This window comes from Lemur catta, chromosome 8, assembly GCF_020740605.2.
Source record: "Lemur catta isolate mLemCat1 chromosome 8, mLemCat1.pri, whole genome shotgun sequence".
Lineage (NCBI taxonomy): Eukaryota > Metazoa > Chordata > Mammalia > Primates > Lemuridae > Lemur > Lemur catta.
In genome coordinates, this window is record NC_059135.1 from 79,935,668 (window position 1) to 79,955,480 (window position 19,813).

Here is a 19,813-nt window from a genome sequence, read left to right on the forward strand (position 1 = left end):
AGAAAATAATGATTATTTTTGCACATTTCATGGTCTCACCACTTAAATTTATATTATAGACCTAGTTAAATCATATCTGTTTGACAAAACATTTGTTGTTATATAACAATAGCATTTACTAAGCTCCTAGTAGGTGCCAGGTATGTCATATAAATTATTCTGAATCCTCAGGCTAACCCTTGAATATTAAACATTTGTGATTTCTGCTCAATTTAGAGACCTAGGTCTTATGGAAGTTAAGAAATGTTCTCTTAAAACTCAATTGGTTATATACTAGGCTGTGGTTCGAACTTGGTTGTCTGATCTCAGAACTCTAAAGTGCATTCCTCTTTCTAACATACCATAATACCTTCCTTAGTCATCCTGTTCATAAATAAGTGTAGGATGGGGATGATCACAAAAGAATTGACTATAGAAATTTGGAAATGGTAATATCCTTAAAGATCATGTAACATAGTGCAAAGATTAAATAGGAAAGTGTGAGTCAAATGTCTGAGTTTTAATTCTGCTTCATAACTTATTAGCTGTGTAACCTTGGGTAGTTTCTAAAACCTCTCTAAACTTTGGTTCTACATCTGTAAGATGGGAATAATTTTTCTCAGTTGCTCTGAGGATTAAGAGACATCATGTTTGTAAAGCACTTAGTATATGATAGGTATTTAATAAAGAAATGGCTGGAATATATATATTCCTCTAATTCCATATAGGAAGCCAAATGAATCTAGATGGGATATATCATTTGCCAAAGGTATAAGGGATAATTAACAGCAGAGCTATAACTAATATCTCCAAATCCCAGTTTATATTCCTATGATCTTCTCACTATTTAGTATGTTAGACCATCATTTCTAAAATATGTAAATTCTGTAATAATTATGTTCTGGGACAACTGTGAAGTTCATATTAATTTGATCATTTAAATAGATGGGGAAAAAGCTGCTTTCCTAGGAAGTATTTCACTTTTTTCCCCAGAATCCTCAGAACTATAATCCAGAAGAGACACCCGATGACTATTAAAATATTGTGGCCTCCTTAAAAAAATAATCTATGATCTAGAAAGATGCATATATCACATACTTTGTTTCAAACTATGAACAAACTTCATTATGGAAAGATAAATCTATGTCTTATAAAATAACTTTTAATAATGTTAATTCGAATAATAGAACATTTGCTACAACATCTGTATATCCAATCTTAGGGCTTTTTTTCCCCCTTACTGTTTGAATTAGGAGTTTCTGTTTCGTGGTAGTAGAATATGAATTATTCTTTATTGGATGTCATTTACCTGTCATTAAATTACTGACATTCCAAATTCCGTAGCATATTAAATGCTAAGAGGGTAAGCAAGGAAAATGTTTTATTTTTTATTGTCTTTTTTACATTGCATAGTACTTTTCAAGTAGTAATATTTTTGTCATCTAGGTTGTTTATTTAAGTGAAAAATCTCTCCAAATTTTGCTTTTGGTGCTCCTGAGAGTAGTGATAGCATATGTCAAATAGTGAGACATGATGTATCTTTAGTCTCATTAAATGACATGTCTCTATGGAGAAATCTAGGTATACTCTTATGTATGATTTTTCTCTCAGACTCTTGTGTGTGGTATATATAATAAACAGTATGAAAATGTCAGTTGTACATTTTTCCATAGTCCCAAATATCTGAATTCATTTAAGAATCTAGAAGTTTAATATTTATCTTCTAGGTATTTGGCCTCTCTGAAAATAATGGGATGATAATTATATTGAAATAATAGGAAATTATTCTTCACTGATATTCTGGACATAGGGGCTAAGGCCCCATTGATTCTCTGTTAATTCTTTCCTTCTACCAGTTTTATAGTGCTATATGTTCATGTAATAATGTTTTTCATTTTACAAATATTTACCAAGCCTTTAATGCTGATCTTTACTAGGGATTACAAGCATGAATTTTACTTCTATCCTGCCCTTCTATCGAGATAAGTGGAAAAGTTGGCCTGTCCACCCTTCAGTAAACTTAACAAGGCAATGTGGTGTTAGAAATGAGATGCAGATAGAGTACTAAGGGAGTTTAGAGGAGAGATTAATTTTACAGGGAGAATAAGAGATTGGCCTTGCTGGAAGAGAAGGATTTAGAAAATGGCAAGATGTAGAAAAAGAGAGGTAAGAGAAAGAAAAAAATGACACAGCAATGGGAAGTAAAATATGCTAACGTTTATTAAATCCTGTTGTTCCTAGATGCCTTATACATGTTATTTCATTTGATATTCACAAGAACCGATAAAGGGAAATCTTATCAAATTGTTTGTAAAGACAAAAATGAAATTAATCTAGAAAGTAAAGAAGATACTTTCTCTCTGACAGCAAAATTCATGTCTTTTTCCAGTATGGCACATCAGTCAGCTAAGAGTGGCATAATACACTTATAATCTGATGCTTGGATCATAGGGCTTCTAAAGGAGATTAATGGCAAATTTTTATGGAAGGTCTTGAATGTTATTAGAAGGAAAGTTAGAATTATTCATTAGGTGATGGTGAGTCATTCATTTATGTATTCATTCATGTAACTAATATTTATTGAGATCATATATTAATGATATGCAGGCAAAGTTCTAAGTCCTGGGGATACACTAGTGAGCAAGACAGACAGCATCATGGAAACAATATATTGGAAGGTATCTTGAAAACACAGGTTTCATATGTGACTAAAAAGAGGAGGGAAATAACCCTAAACTCTTCTATTAAAAATGTTTTATTATTTAACGGAAGTTACATTTATTTCTCAAATTTATGATACCAAACTAGCATATGATATATCTTTATTCCAGACCAGGTTTATTCTAGACTCAGGCATACATTTAGACACAATATTGTGTATCCTCATACTTTTTGCTCCCCTCAAAAAAAAAAAAAAAAAAAAAAAAGAATGATGACTGCTTCAGGTCTTCCTTAAATTATACATCTATCAACTCTCTTTTATCTATTCACTTTAGTTTTCTTTTCACTGTTCCTATACAATTGAAAACAATCAAAGTTCTGATCACAATATGTGTTTTTGGATGAATTTTTCAGAGATATAAAACAAAAAAATGTAGATGCCATTTAGTGTAGTGCAGTATGCAATATTTAGAACATTCGAAGGAATATTGTAATGATATTAGTATATTTTTTAATGTGTGGCAATGGCCTGATAAGCATGAAATATTTTAATACACATCTGTTCTCTTCTTTGATGAGTACAAATTTGCCTTTATAGGATACAAGTGTATTCCTATCTCCAGATTTGGCACTTGTATCTCTGTTATTAAGATAAGGTTTTATAAATCTTTATTGTATATTACAGAAAATGTGCATGTTTTCAGTAAAAAAATTGCCTTGATATTTTAGCTGTTAAATTATTTATAATTTGTTTTAAGTAAAGGAATTTCAAAATGTAAGATTTATCTTGCTATTGTTTCAGGTAAAAAAACAAAAAATAATCTTTTTTAAAAATTTAAAATAAAAATATAGAAGGATAATATATTATTCTGAGACAAATATTTTTAAAATATTTGTCACTATAAGTACTCAGAAAACAGTTAACATTTCTCCTTTCACAGTATTTTATATATGTAGAATTTCAATAAATTTGACCCACTCTGAGATTGCATATTTGAAAAAAGTATAATAGTTTCTGTTTATACTAGCCAGAATCCATAGTTTAATAATATTATACAATTTTGTCAACAAATATTGCCAGGATATTTCATTTGAAGGCAAGAAAATTCACATTTAGAGAAATCAAAATGGACTAAAAACATCTGAGAAATATCACTCACTCTCAAGGTAGAACTTCAACTTCATAGAACAGTGGTAATTTTTCTTACCGGAACATTTGGAATTACCTGGAATCATTTTTGGTTGTTACAACTGGAAAGGGAGGTGCTACTGGTTTCCGGGAGTAAACCTGCCACCACTGCATAGGTGCTGAAAGTAGAAAATGAGACAATGAGACTTAGGACCGTTTATTGCTCACAGCACAGCAAACAGCATGAGTATTAGCATAGTTGCACTGGTTCCCTTGTCCCCAGTTCTCATGTAGCAACATGATGGGCCTGGATGAAGGCTGAGCAAGCGGTGGGTTGTACCACAGACGAGGACCCCAGGGCCTAGGCATCAGAAATTTTTGAGAAAGCAGCCAACATTGTAGCAAACAGCAAACTCTCTAGTCGCCCTCCCTTGTGGAATAAGAAGTTACACAGTAGTTGTCCTGTGGTCCCCTGGACTGACTTAGTTGTATATGTGACTAGCAATAGAAATTGTTCAACTAGCGATAGAAATTGTTTGGTGTCAGAAAGCAGATAAGCCTTACAGTTCGGCAAACTCAGTAATAATGTACAAGGACACTCAAGGCCCAAGTGGGTCTGCCTCTCTCAACACTCATAAATAAGGCCCCGCAAATAAGTACGAGTCATAGTAAGGACCCACTTATCTCTATTTTTTATAGAGTTTTAGGTAAAATCACCTCAAAAGTGTCCACATGATGACCTTTAAGTTCAAAGGGGGGAAAATCTGTTTAAGTTGTTTTTCTGTTACAGAACACGTAATACCCCTGTGACTGCTCTCCAATTCTCTTTGTCATCTTTGAGCACTCTGGGCATGATCTCACCTCAGGGCATTTGCATGTCTGGAATGTTCTTCCACCGGATCTATCCTCATGCCTCTCTTCCTTACCTCCTGGAGGTCTTCCTAATCTTATAGATTACTTCCTCAGTTAGCCTTTTCTGGCCGGCCCAATAAAACTGCCTACCCACATATTTACCCAGCCCAACTCTTTATCCCCTTTCCTTGGTTACTTTTTCTCCCTAGTGCTTAGCCTAGGTATGTATTAATTGTTGGTTTTCTTGTTACAAGAATGTAAGCTTCAATAGGTCAGAGATTTTTGTTTGTTTTGCTTGTTATAGATCCTTAGGGCCTAGAACAGTGCCTGGCATGTGTTAGTTATACAATAAACATTCATTAAATAGATGAATGGGTACATTAGTTTGATTGCCATTACTTTAAAAATAGTAATTGAAAAGATTAAAGAGAACTAAGAATGACTAGAGAATGATTACTTTTTGTTCTATAATAAGGAATAGTAAGATCAATTATTATTATTTTTTGATTGTCTGAAAACTTATTTTGGTGTTCACTGAATTTGCCTAAGAATGATCTTCCCTGATAATTTTTCAGGAATCTTGTAAAATTTTACATATTTCTCATGATTTATTTGAATTTCTGTAACATTTTTTATGAAAAAATTTAGATTATGACTTTTAGTTAATACACACAAAATATCTTTATCTTAAAACACTTTCCCAGACTCTCTGAATAAACATCTGTTTTTCTCTTGCACAGCTTGAAATTGTTTTCTTGAAAAGGTACATATCCTCCTTGAATGGTTTTATACTATGTCATTATTCAGATAAATTATTCTGCATTAATTTTTATTATGGTTTCACTGTGGATTCATTTAGCTTATATACTATGCCAAATTTTATCTCCTTTTTTTTACAGATAATGTTACATCTAGCATTTACATCTTCCATATATTAAAAACAATGTATTTTCAAAGCAATATATTTGTTTTATTAATTTTTTAAAAATTAATTTTGAACTACCTTTAATTTAGTAGAGAAGTTGCAAAATACTACAGAGAAATTCTGTATATCCCTCTGTCTTAATCAGTTTGGGGTGTCATAACAAAATACCATAGACTGGGTGACTTATAAACAACAGAAATTTATTTCTTACCAGTTCTGGAGGCTGGAAGTTTGAGATCAGGGTGCCAGTATAACCAAGTTCTGGTGAGGGCTTTCTTCCAGGTAGGAGACTGCTGATTTCTCATTGTATCCTCACATGAAGAAAAGAGAACTAGAGAGCTCTCTGGACTCTTCTTATAAGGGTGCTAATCCCATTCATAAGAGTTTCACCCTCATTACCTAATAATCCCCCCAAAGGCCCCACCTTCAAATACCATCACATTGGAATTAGGATTTCAACATATGAATTTTGGGAGGACACAAACAAGGTGTCCATTGTACCCTCAGAGTTTTCCCTAACATCTTAAATAACTATACTGCAATTATAAAAACCAGAAAATTAATGTTGATACAGTACTATTAACTAAAGATTTTCACCCATTTTCCACAATGGGTTTAGTTCTTATGTCTTCTTAGTCTCATGTAGCCTGTAATAGTGCCTCAGTTATTTCTTGTGTTTTAACATTTCATTTCCCTTCAGATAGGCATCTGTTGACTCTCCATACAGTTAGTCATCAATTATATTTTGGTAAGAAAATAATAGCTATCATTCACAGAGAATTTGATTATGTGTCAGGCACTGTTCTTTCTGTTTATTATTCTGTCCTTTTATCCTAACGTGGGTAGAATTGATTCTCATATTTTCGTTTGAGAAAACTGATGCTCAAGTTTAAGCAATTCACCACGAAAGGGTAGGCAATTCACCAAAGGTTACCAAAGTGGGGGAATCTGAAAAACATGTATGAACTTTCAATATCTATGCTCTTTGTGATTGGAAAGTTTGTACCCCAAAGCATTCTTCACTGACTGAGGTAGTCTTATTCTATCTTTACTCTCTTCCCTGCTTCCATGCTCCGCTTTTCCTCCTCCGATAATGCATTGCTTATATTAACTTTCATTGACTCCTTATTATGTTTACCATTTGTTCTTCACAATTTTGGATGTCACCTTGAGTGCAAAGTGGGGTAGGCACATTGGAACATGGGTTTAATTTTAAGACTTGTTATACTGACTACAAACTAAACAGATCCTTGCAACTCATCTTATTTTTGGTTCTTTGTTTCATTATTTGTAGAACATAGAAGTTGGACTATATGGTTCTTTAGCTTTCTTTATTCCTAAAATACTGTATTCTTAACTAGGTTCCTGCTTAATTTCTTTACTACATTTGCCCCTGACTCACTGCTTCAGTTTCTATCTTTCTTGGACTGCCTATGTACCAAGGAGGGTTGTGACTATGTGTGTTTTCTGAGATATTTATGGAAAGGTGTTGTGAAATAAATTATTATTAAGGACTTGACCTCCTTTACCACATTTACCTATAACTCATATATGCATTTTTCTATCCTTTTTCTCTCTGAGTATTAAAAAATACAGATTTGTTTGATTTAGGTTGGTGGTAAGCTCCAGGAGGGTAGTCACATAAGATGACACGTTTGTTCTTTGCTGTGGCTGTTATAAAAATAATGAAGATTTACAGCCTCTGGCTTTTCAGCTTAACTTGAAATTTAAGGATCGGTATCTTTCACTAAAAATTGCTAAGCATTATATGTGTTACATTGTCATTTTTTAAAAATTCAGCGAAAATTATCAATTGAAGTGATGCAACTTTTTGAATATTTAAATGACCAAATGCAAAAACATGGAACATATTACAAAATATAGCTAATAAAAAGTCACTTTCTATGAAATTAAATTGCTCAAGTGACTGCTAATAGAGCTGCCTGTTTGTCTAATATGAAAAAGATTGAGTAATTTACTATTGATAACATAGGTGCCAAAGTGTTTTATTTCTATAAATTATAACCTATTTCACAGGAATAAAAGGAGTTTTCAGTAATAGCTCTGATACTTTGTGTTCAAAAAATAGAAGGGATTTTAGCTCTGTTTTCTCTTATTAAGTAGGAAGAATTGGGTAGTAAAAGAGTGTTAATAGAAATGACTTTTTCCCAATTCACAATAAGGACTTTTATATTATCCAAACATTTTTAGCAGAATATTGTAAAATGAGCTACATATTCCTTTCATATCTCTAGGGATTTCTCAAATTGGAACCTAGTTTGTCCCCTGTAATATATACTTTGCAGTTTCATCTGAAAAGAATACATATGAAGAATGTCCTTCCTCTGCCTAGACCATTCAGCAAAATTATTTCCAGGTCACAGGTATGATGATGGTGTATTAATCAGGGTTCTCCAGACAAACAGAATGAATACGATATATATAGAGAAAGAAAGACTTGTTTTAAGGAATTGGCTCACGTGATTGTGGAGTCTGGAAGTCTAAAATTTGCAGGGTAGGCTTACAGGCTGGAGACTCAAGAAAGAGTTGCTATTGCACCTCAAGTCCAAAGACAGACTGGAGGCAGAATTCTATCTTTCTTGGGCATCTCAGTTTATTTTCTATTAAGGCTTTCAACTGATTGTTGAGGCAAATCCACATTATGGAGCGTAACCTGTTTTGCTCAAAATCTATTGATTTAACTGTTCATATCATCTAAAAAATACATCTGCAACAACATCCAAATTGATATTTGACCAAACATCTGTATATATGGACTAGCCAAAATGACACATAAAATTAACCATCACATATAGCAAGCTAAATGATAAGCTTTAAGGTGTGCTTGTATAAATCAATACAGAATTTCCATAAGAGCAATAACTTGGAATCCAGAAATTTGTGGTGATGTTTGTGCACCAGTTTGTTTGCTCTATCTATATGCATTTATTAGTGACTACCAAATTATGTTTTTTCAGGACCTTTTCTTGGAGGATAATCTCCATGGATCTCTCACATTTCTGCATTTCTTAAAGTGAGACACTTACTGCCTTTTATTCTGAATTATCCTTTCAAGGATTCTTGCATAGAAGAGTCTTGGAAGATAGAGATACAGTCTCCCTCCAGGGCAAACAACAGGTCTTCTTACTGCCCATTATAACAGATTTGGGATTTCTAAACTAAAGAGTCTCCTTTTGTAATGCTACCCACTGTGTGTGAAAGCATCCCTATGGGCCCCTCCCGGTTGCCTGCCGCAGCGGGACTTTGGAGTATAGGGAACTGACACCAATCTGCTGATGATCATGCTGCTTGTTGTGCCACAGTAATAAAGTCCTTTATATCTGACCCACAAGTCTTGTATCTTCTACTAGCACCCATGAAACAAAATCAGGCAAACTTACAGGCTTGAATGTATGGTAAAAGCTCAGTTCTTAACCATTTTTTGCATCTTTCATTTTAATTACTACTTTAGATTACTTTATTGCTAACTATGATACATACTATGGCACTATCTTTATTCTTACATGGGTTCATTGTATCAAAGATGAAATATCTTAATGTCATAGAGAGATTATCTGTATCTCTCTCCCTCATTGAAACTGACAATATGCTTTTGATAAAACAAGGAAACCACTGATATATTCTATTGCATCTGGAAAATAAGATCCTACTCTACATATTTCTTTAAATACAACAGTAAGATATTTGATTCTTACCAAATGGCTTGTGTGCCTTGTGTATTTACTCTCTCTAACCTAATAATTGAGAAGAGACCTGGAATGAAAATGAGGATGAGAAACATCAGCCTCAGCTGCCCATTAGGGACAGATGGTATAGAAAACTTTACTCTATGACCACAGACCCTTGAAACTTCATGAGATAGCAAATTCAGTAAGCAAACCTTGCTGCCACAATATTAATTAAATCAGTGTCGTTCACTCATGTCAGATACATATGAGCTGTGATGCCTCAGGCCATATTGAAAAGCACAAAGAGAATTTGTATTAATTGAACTACAGGAATAGGAGGCAGGAGAGTTGTCCAAGTGCTGACTCTGAGGCAAGGTAAGGCATCCCTGGTCTTAGGCATGTCTACATGCATGCTGCACATCCAGTTATTTAAGGCATATCATATTCTATACTTATGTACACACTTTTGTTCTAATTCAGAAAAAATGATATCCATGCTTAGGATAGATAAGCATGGATAAATTTGGATAAAGTGAAAAATGTGGATATTGTTTTTATAATGTCAATTTTGGGGTGTAATTTCCACACCCTAGCTCTTTATTTTTAATCAAAGACCCAATTTAAAAGTAGGAGATGTGCTTGAGGCTCTGACTCGGGGGGGATGGGCGGGACATGGGCAATATATATAACCTGAACTTTTGTACCCCCCATAATAATAATATAGTTGAAATTACATTTTAACTATATGAAATTGTAATCCTCTTCTGTTCCATGAGTGTGTAACATCTAAAAACCTGACCTATAATTAAGTTTTAGTTTTACAAATATTTTTTTTTCCCAAAACCACTCTCTTTAAAATGCTTATTGGTCTAATCTTAAATTCATTTAAAGAACTTTACTGTTTTATTTATTCCTTTCAAATCCACATCATCATTCTTTTTAACTTAAATAAATTTTATTACCTACTATTCATTCTCATTTCCTTAATGGTAGGTATCTCTTGTAGGAAATAGTATTGTCAGCTTCAAGAATTTTTCACTTAAGTGTACTATGCAATTAAGTATCAAGCCTAACTTTAAATAAGATCTGTATGTGTGTTTAATGTACTATTCATATAGTATTGCATTTATACAAGTTATTTCAAAATTATTAGAATAATGTTTACAAAGGGAAAATGTGGAATTTTAATAATTTGAGCAAAAATAATATATAAATATTAACTATTCATAGGGTACATGAAAAAGTCTGTTTATTATCTGAAGTATATATTAATAGATAAATGTCCCATTTCCTTACTTAGCATGGAAAATATAAGCATAACCTTAATCTAAAAAATTTTATAAGAAACCATTACCTACTAGAATTTTTCTTTTTATTGAAGATATACAAACATGTCTAGAGTCCACTGGGTCCTGCTTGAGATTTTCATTTGGGTGGGGAAACTGTGGCCTTCTGGATCCTTGAGGGCAGCCTTTTGACTAAACCCAAATTTTACAAAACAAACCTTTTTAGTAAAGTGATTTGTTCTGTGAAGCCTGGATTTGGTCGAGGGGCCACACTTGGGGATCTGGAGGGTCACATGCGGCCTTGAGGCTGCAGGCTCCTCACCCAAATTCAGTTTCAGGCAGGACCCAATCACACCCCTTTTAATAAAATACCAAATGTTCATAAGACTGATGCTGTATATGTCTTAGGGTTCCATCTAAGTTGTAAGTTAACTGAAACCAAAAAAGATTCCCAATTTGTACGTAGATCCTTACATGAGTTTCCTTATTTCAAAATTTATATTCAGTCTCTTTCTCTCTATAACTGAAGAAAACAAACAAGATGTAAACAAAAAAAAAAACATTAAAAAATGACTGTAGGCTAATTTTTTTATTACTATGTTAATAGACTAGATAACTAGCTAAAGGGAAGATTATACAGTAATAATAATGATACTGTTACAGTTGTAATGATAGTTATAGCAACATTTATATAATATTTACTATGTTCCAACCATTATTTTAAGAACTTCACACATATTTATTCATTTAATCCTCAAAGCAATCCTATGACTTAAGCACTATCTTTATAAGCATTTTAAAGACCAAGGAATTGAAGAAGAGAAAGGTGAAGTAACTTGCACAGTTAGATAGTGAGTGGCAGAGCCTGGCAGTGTGGTTCTAGAATTTGCGATCCCAAACACTATTTATAGTGTTCAAACATTTCATTTTTTCAAAAAACAAAATAAACAAACCAGTTGGAGACAGGATACTTCCAAATTCTGCTTCTTAGAAGTCAATTCCATTTCATTCTTACTATTTCTTCATAAGTGATACTACATCTATATTTCTAGTTAAAGTTGGCTACTGGTAAAAAATGCAAGAATGTATTATTTAAAAAGCATTTTAAAGGAGAAAATCATAAGATATTTTCCTATCAAGTAGCACCAATAAGGAAAAGAGCCAGAATAGATATAAAATATTTCAATCCTGATGTATTAATAAAAACTAGCACATATTAAGATGTTACTATATTCCAGGCAGTATGCTAAGTGTTTATATGCAGTAGCTAATTTACCCCTTGTCATCACCCTATGGAGAGGTGCTATTATCATCTTCACTTTACAGATGGAAAAATCAAAGATCAGAGTGACTGAGTTTCTTACCCAAGTGTCAGAAACAAAATTTTCATCCATGACATATTTAAGCTGCTTTATATAAAAAAAAATAGTCTCAAGTCAGATGTCAAAAGAAAAAGTTTTAAAAATAAAAGGGTTATCCAGCATGAAGCCTTTTCATACTGGAGTAGATTTCAAATGTAATCAAATTTTTGAAAACCAACTAACAAGATAAAAATCAGCTACAGACCATAATAAAGAAAAAAGAAAGGAGTAAAAAAATATTCTTTCTCCATTATGCCAGAATAGGAAAGTGCTCAGTAAAATTGTGTCAGTAAGTAAAGATAAAATTAAACTTTTTGCTTAAGCATAGGTACAATTAACCTCTGAAAATTACTCATATTGGATGGTAATGAAGCAGATAGGCTACTGAAATTGAGAACATATCTGATTCACTATAATGAGATTTTCAGTTAGATCAAATCACACTTTTTATCAGTCATCCAGAATCAGGGCACATGTTGATTAGCAGAAAGGGTTACAAAAGAAAAATTTCTTTTATTTTTTCCAGAGCCAGAAGGGCCATGATTAAAGAATATGATAATAGTAAATATTCGTTGTCTGCATATGAGGGCATGTGGTTTCTAAGTAGTGTGTGAATACACAGCTCTGTCTCTAATGTACTACCACCTATTACTTTGTCTAGTAAGTTCCAGTTCTGCACCTCTTACCCAGGAGGGAAAGAAGAAGTCTATGTAACAGACTCCCCTGGTTTTGAAAAAAGAGAAGGAGTTCACAGTAATTCCTCATGCAACAAAAGAATGGAGCTGTCTTTATGATGTTGTGGGACATTTGGAGCATGGTTTACAAAATGGCAAAAAGTGAGGACAGTTACTGCAGAAACTCACCATAGGAACTGTGCAGTTTTGAAGGTCTCCATGCTGGGGGTGATAGGGCTTAGATTTTCATCCCATTTCTACTGCTTCTTCGGTGATAATAGACTATAAGCAACTGCCTTCACTTTGGAGTGTTAGTTTCCCCTGTTGTAAAATAAAGGATCTGAATTAGCTAAACTCATAAGATTATATGTTTATAGATTTCTTTGATTTATTATTGCCCGTATCTTATAGAAACTTGCAACAGGGTCCTTTTTAAAATAAGTCTAAAATATACGTAAACATTGATTCTTTGAGATTCACTGTTGATGCAATTCTAAGATGAAAGCCTGTTCAGGGCTTTCCAATGTTTGCACCTGCTGGACCTGTTCATCTCTGTGCAAGAGAACATTCATATTATTTTTATTACTAAGATTACATATTATAAGTTTGAACATGCTGTCATAGTGCTAGTAGATTTTTCTTCTGAACAGTCTTTATTACTGCATTTTTCACTTATTTTCACCCTTTTTCGCCACATTACTTATATTTTCCTGTTTTTCTGCAGATGACAGTCTGAATTACAATAAATTGAGGTTCAGTTAAAATATTTAACCACCATTGATTAATTTGTCAGCACTTGTGTACATGGAGAAATCCATGTGAAGACAGAGGATTCATTACTCACATAAAAAGGCATTCAAAATAAAATTGAAAAGTATTCTGTGGAATAATGATATTTGCAAAAATCACACCATAAAAAATTCATGGATCAGAGTCCATTGCTTTTTTAATTAAATAAACTTTTTATTAGTTTATTTATTTTGCTTTTTTAACAGATCTGGATAATGTGGAGGGCATTGCTGTGGACTGGATCGGAAATAACCTTTACTGGACAAATGATGGCCATAGGAAAACCATTAATGTGGCCAGGCTGGAAAAGGCTTCTCAGAGTCGGAAGACTCTTTTGGAGGGAGAAATGTCTCATCCCAGAGGGATTGTGGTGGATCCAGTTAATGGGTATGAATATTTGAACAGCTTTATATAAAGCAAATTATAATAAATAAATCTGTTTTTAATGTATTTAATAATAGTAAGCTTTATTTAAATGTATGTGTATAGCAGAATATACACATGAATGGTCTGATTGAGAAAAGGTAGGAATTAGTAATTTTCTCTTCTAGAGAATGTACTAAATTAACATGTCAAAATACATTAAACTGAAATAAGTAGATTATTTATATAAAGTATATATTTCTTGATTTATTCAGATTAGCACTATACTTATTTAAATAGCCTAATACTCACATAAATAACCAATTCAATGTGGGAATCAATCAATTTAATTTTTTAAAGGCAATTGTAATTTAATGTGTTCAAAAAAAATAGCAAAAGGTTTTGTACATTTACTATGAGCCAGGCATTTTATTAAACAGGTTACTATGTTCCTATTCTGTAATCCTCGCAATAATTTTTTGAATCAATTACTATTCTCAATCCTGTTTTATAACCGACAAACTGATAACTGACCTACAAAAGACCGTTCAATTAATAAGAGACTGGATAGATATTTAAACTTAAGCAGCCTGTCTCTAGGACTTTACTCTTGGCCACTATATTCCACTGCTTTTTATTAATCCAGGATGATAATCACATAATTTTGGATACAATTTTAATTTCCATATGGGGCATCATTTTATAGTATATGTTATTTGTTTTAGAATGGAATATTTTGTTCAATTCTTAGTAATGTATTTTCTTTTGATTTTTATTCATACCTGTTACCTGAATGCAAAATTGTACTTATATTAATAGAAATATCAAAGAAATGTGGAAATCCTAGCAGAATTTTATAATTAAATGAATGTATTGCATATGTTATGTTTACAATTATTTTGTATGTGTGTTTTCCCTTCATGGCTTATATGTCATTGTTTCAAAATAACTTCAAAAAGTGGATATTCTTTATACCTTACTATACACATACAAAAAAAGTATATTTAATTAGATAGGAGGCGTGTAAATCCCTTACAAACTGAGACCACCGAATTGCAGTTTGTAGAATTGTTTGTGTTAAGAGTAGCTCCAATTACAATCAGGGTGCATCTTCCTAGGCAGTGGATAAACTCATTTTATGTGTTTTCATAGGCATAATTATAAAGTAATTTCAGTGATTTTATGTGTGGATTCTAAAATTATCTGTTTAATTCCCAGACTTTTAAACCAGGTCATCTATCTGACCTTTAAACCAAGCCTATCTTAATTTTTATAGAGAATGTTTATTCCCACTGCCCAATTCTACTTGAAGCAAGAAGTTTCACATATGTTTTAGAACAGTATGTTTCTTTTCACTATTCTGTTAGAGAAAAATGTTTTCTGATAGTGTTAAAGGCTCTTTATTGTGCTCAGAGAGATGACATAAATGTGGAGGTCATACATACAATCATATAATTTAGAAAGAAATTTAGAGACCACTAGTTTCATCTTTGTTATCAAATTCAAGAATCCCTTTCAACATCTCCCAAGTATGTAGGCATCCAACTTATGTTTGAAACCTACAGCATCTACATAGTTCACACTTTTTGGAGGTAATTCTCATTGATAGGATTTTTTTTTCTTTTCATTAAGAAAATATCTGCATCTTTGCTATGACCATCTATCAACTAACCCTCTGTTTACCTTTGATGCTACAAATAGTGGTTGTTATATCTCTTCCAATGGGCACAAATTTTCAAATAGAATAATGCTATTGTGCACAAATCTGAAAAAATAGCATATGTGTATGTGTATATGTGAATGTGTATGTGTGTATTTAAGCACACATACATATTTTTTCTCTGAAAATATGCTATGTCCAGAGCTCTGCAATAGGTATACAGTTGTTAAGAAAATAGGCATAGCCTTAACCCTCACAAAGCACCTTATGTTATCTGCGAGATAGACAATGGGGAGATATAACAAAAAATAAGTACCAAATGAGCAATAAATAAATAAGCACCAAATGTAATTTCAGTAGATCAAAGTTACAGGGAAAAACAAATAGGTTAATATGATGGAGACTAACAGGTAGAAACTTATTTAAATAGGTTTGCTGAGAAAGCCTCTCTAGAGAGGCATCATGTAAGCTGAGACTCAGCTGTAGAGAAGGAACTAGTCATGGAGAATGCAGGAAAGAGTATTTGAGATTAATAAAATGGTACATTTAAAGATCTTAAACTGGGAAAAAGCTTGGACATCAGAGGAACTTAAATGAAAGCAGTGGTGCTGAGTTGTAGATAGCAAGAGGGAAAAGTGACTGAAGATGAGATTGGAAAGAAAGGCAGGGCCTTGCCAGCCGTGATGGGAGCTTTCTATTTTCTCTTCAGTGAGAGGGTACAATAGGGAAATAATATAATCAAATTTACATTTTAAAAAGAGTAACCTTATTTTTTCATAGAAAATGGATTGGAAGGCAGTAGAAATAGAAATGAACTATGCAAATTTAATTATTCAAATAATTGTTGGAGCTTTATACATAATATAATTTTTAAATGAAAGATTTAATTTGTAAAACTCAATTCAAAGTAAAATTTTATTTTTAAGTAAATTATTTTCATAAAAGTTGGTTTATTTACATTTTTTTCCTAGCATAATATCTATTTGCAGCTGTACACAGGAGACAGTCACAGACTTTCTATACCATACAAACCCATTAACAAAAATTACTCATTTTGGAATATGCTTTGTCAAAAGATTCATAACCAATTACAGAATCAATACAATATTTACACATTAAGTTTCTATTACAATATATTGTTCAGTAACTACCACATAGATCAATAGAAATTAGTAATAAATAATTGTCCCAAGAAGTTTATAATCTGGTAAGCATGGTATACACATATAACACATGAACACAAAAACTTAATTGTAAAATAAAATAGGATGAAATAATATATGGTTTTCAGAACTTCACTGAGGTTTTTAATTTAGAACTGAGTCTTAAAGAATGAATATGATCTCCAGATGAACAGAGTTAGTCCCAGGTATTTGAGGTGTGAAGTGAAAGTTAGTTACTGTAATTTGAAGGGGCAGTATAAGTAATTGTTTAGAGGCAGTGAAGTTAGTGGTAGGTTTGAAGTGTGATGAATTCATTAAGGCTAGAGCACAGTGCATAGGAAGGAACATCATAGGAGATAAAACTAGAAACATGCAGAAATCATCAAGCTTATGATATTTGGATATATTTTAGTGATGATAGAATAATTGGAAGGTTTTGAGGATAAAAGTCACATTTTTAAATCCATAATTTAAAAACAAACGATGGCAATATGACAGCTGTATGAGAAATGAAATAGACTTGAAAAAGAATGCCCCATAGGAGTTCCTTTTGAACAGTAGCATTTGTAATAGGAACAGAAAAGTAGAGTTTGAGATAGGAGACACTGAAAGAATGGGATTGGTAGACCTCAACAATTGTTGAAATGGAGATAAAGTTAGAGGAGGAATAGAATATGATGGCTTTGTCCCTGAAACTCATAACTACAGATGAACTCACTTCTTTTGAATAATTTCACATTTCACAATTTATATCAATAACATAGAAATTTACATCTCCAGTTCTAACATCTTAAAATATCGTCTATGTGAAATATGTCCAAGCTGAGTACGTATTTTCCCCCTGAACAGGATCCTTTTATATCCCTATCTTATAGTACCACACCTCCCTAGTTAGCAGCTAAGTCAAGTTGTTCAACGGGAAACATGCATGTATTCTACTTCCATAGCAGTGAAGCATTTAAGGATTTAAATATTTCTAGTATTGGCCACCCCATATTGCAATTCAATTTGAGAATATGATTTTTTAAATTTTTATTTATTTATTTTTTAAGGCTGGTCAAGTGAAGAGAACACGATTAATCTCAATAAAGCTAAGCTTAATATCCTAGGGTGCAATTAAGAATAGGGAATAATGCATGCCCTTAATTATTTTAATTTTAATTAGAATCATCAACATGCAATACCATTAAATATGATATATACAATAAATATTATAAAAGAACTGAAAAGTGTTACTAAGAAACAGAGGAAAAAGCTTATTTTGACTCTTATCCCCACAGAGGCTAGGGATGAACTTCATCAAAAAATTGTATTTTAACAGGTCTTGAAAGAAGAGGTAGAATTTTTCTTGCTATATTAGTGGAAGGCCATATTAACCTAATTTTTATGTGGTGACTATCAAGAGTCCCCCTTAGAAAAATATTTGTATTAGCTCCTGCTTATTTTATAGGTTATATTTCCTATTTTGTGTATTTAAGGATTATCATCATCATATGATATTGATTATAAAGCATTTATAATATACTTTTAAACAGATAATTAAATGAGTAGATAACATATACATCTTGCCTCTACCAGATTGGTATTGTTTACTTAGAAAAAAAGCTTTTTCTTGTACTTTATTTGAATAAAAATAACCTTAGTAATGGATCAGTTTACAATTCTTTTTTTTTCAAGCAGTAAAACAATATGCAATATGTTTAGAATGTCCAAATTTATTCCTCTCTTTTTTTGTGTGTGTGTACGTATGCACACATATGTATGCGTTTCAGGTTAGTCACAGCACAAAAGTGTGTCACCATGATCAAAAGGAAAATCTATAGGGAAAGATAATTACAGTTTTAACAAGTTATAAATTAGCAATAATAAAACTGTATTAACTATTTATAAGATTTCAAGAAAATATCAATAAATATGAAAAATTATATATTATACTTTTACATAGTTGATTTACACAGCTGAACCCAAGTATTTATATGTAACTAACACAGAATTAGAGGAAAAAGAATGACTCTCCTGTTTATTGCTAAATTGACCCAATGATAAAACCACTTTAAGGAAATGCAGGATACACACAGGCATATTGCCATATGTATTTCTAGAATTAATAAAATTCAACAGTGTCAATGTACTTCCTCAGGTCTAAGAAGGCATGTCAACATAATTGTAAACGGTTGGTTAAAAGAGAGTTTAAAAAGAGCTTAATTGGTCTGAAATAATGAATGATATGTTACATCAGTTTTCCCAAATCTACCAGTTTAGATCACAGTACTATTTTTTGTCCTGGATACAGATTTTTCCCAAACTACCTCAGAAATTCTTTAGGCTCCACAAAATATGGGAGGGAGGGGATCTAATAAGGGTATTTCTAGGATCGGCAGCTTAGAAAAGCATCGGAGCTTTATAAAGTTGTATAAGAAGTGGTTGAATTAAACCCTACACTTTAATTAATAACTCTGGAACTTTCACATGACCCTAAGACAACACATGTGGTGGGTTTTAACCTTATTCATGAGGGGACTGCAACATTAGCTCAAGGCCCCCTCTCCCACTGTTAGAGCTTATACAAAAGATTTGTTTTTAAAGGCAGATCCCTTTGTTTGAGATAGAAATTAAAGCTCAAAATCTCAAGGTCAGTCAACCTGCTGTTATTAAACTTATGTGCAGCTAAATCATCTTCTGTGGGTTTTGGGTTAATAATAAGCAGTAATAAAGCATAGATAATTTGCATCAGGAAGACAAATTAGACCTGGCCAAACAAACCCAGTATGACTGTGCCCTTTAGAACAAAGGCAATCCAATCGCCTGTCTGAAAAAATAATAATTCATCTGAGATTAAATAAAATCTGGAGTAGATAATCAACTATGCTGTGGGTTCTCATGAAAGTCAGTCTGCTTTTCAATCACATAATTGATTATATACTCTTTGAAGTGGACAACATTTAAAAATAGTAATGCCTCCCAAAATAACTTTCTAGAATTAATATCTATACCAAAGAAAATAGATATTTGACATTTACTACTAGGTTAATTAACACATGAAGCCAGTACGTGTGATAGTGGTGGTAGTGGAGTTTTCTATAACAAGGCTAAGTGGACTGGTACCATTGAGCAAATATTTACTTTCTTTAAAACTTCACTGCTGCCCCCTCCCTTTGACAGATAAGCATTTAGATAGAAGAACAAACCAGAATGTAATTAGATTTTACGGAAGGGCCAAATCTAAGAAAGTGTCTCTCTATATGGTGGCTGGTTGAAATAACATGTATGCCCTGTTGTTTT

The 19,813-nt window shown here is 32.5% G+C and overlaps 1 protein-coding gene across 1 annotated transcript in view; it reads left to right on the top strand.

The window, feature by feature from the left end:
• The window catches only part of LRP1B (LDL receptor related protein 1B), a 1,757,623-nt gene that overhangs the window by 1,020,775 nt on the left and 717,035 nt on the right, over window positions 1-19,813 (top strand). Inside the window, exon 12 of the mRNA XM_045559136.1 lies at window positions 13,552-13,732. Within this exon, the coding sequence (XP_045415092.1) occupies window positions 13,552-13,732 (181 nt within the window). The remainder of the gene's footprint in view (window positions 1-13,551; window positions 13,733-19,813) is intronic.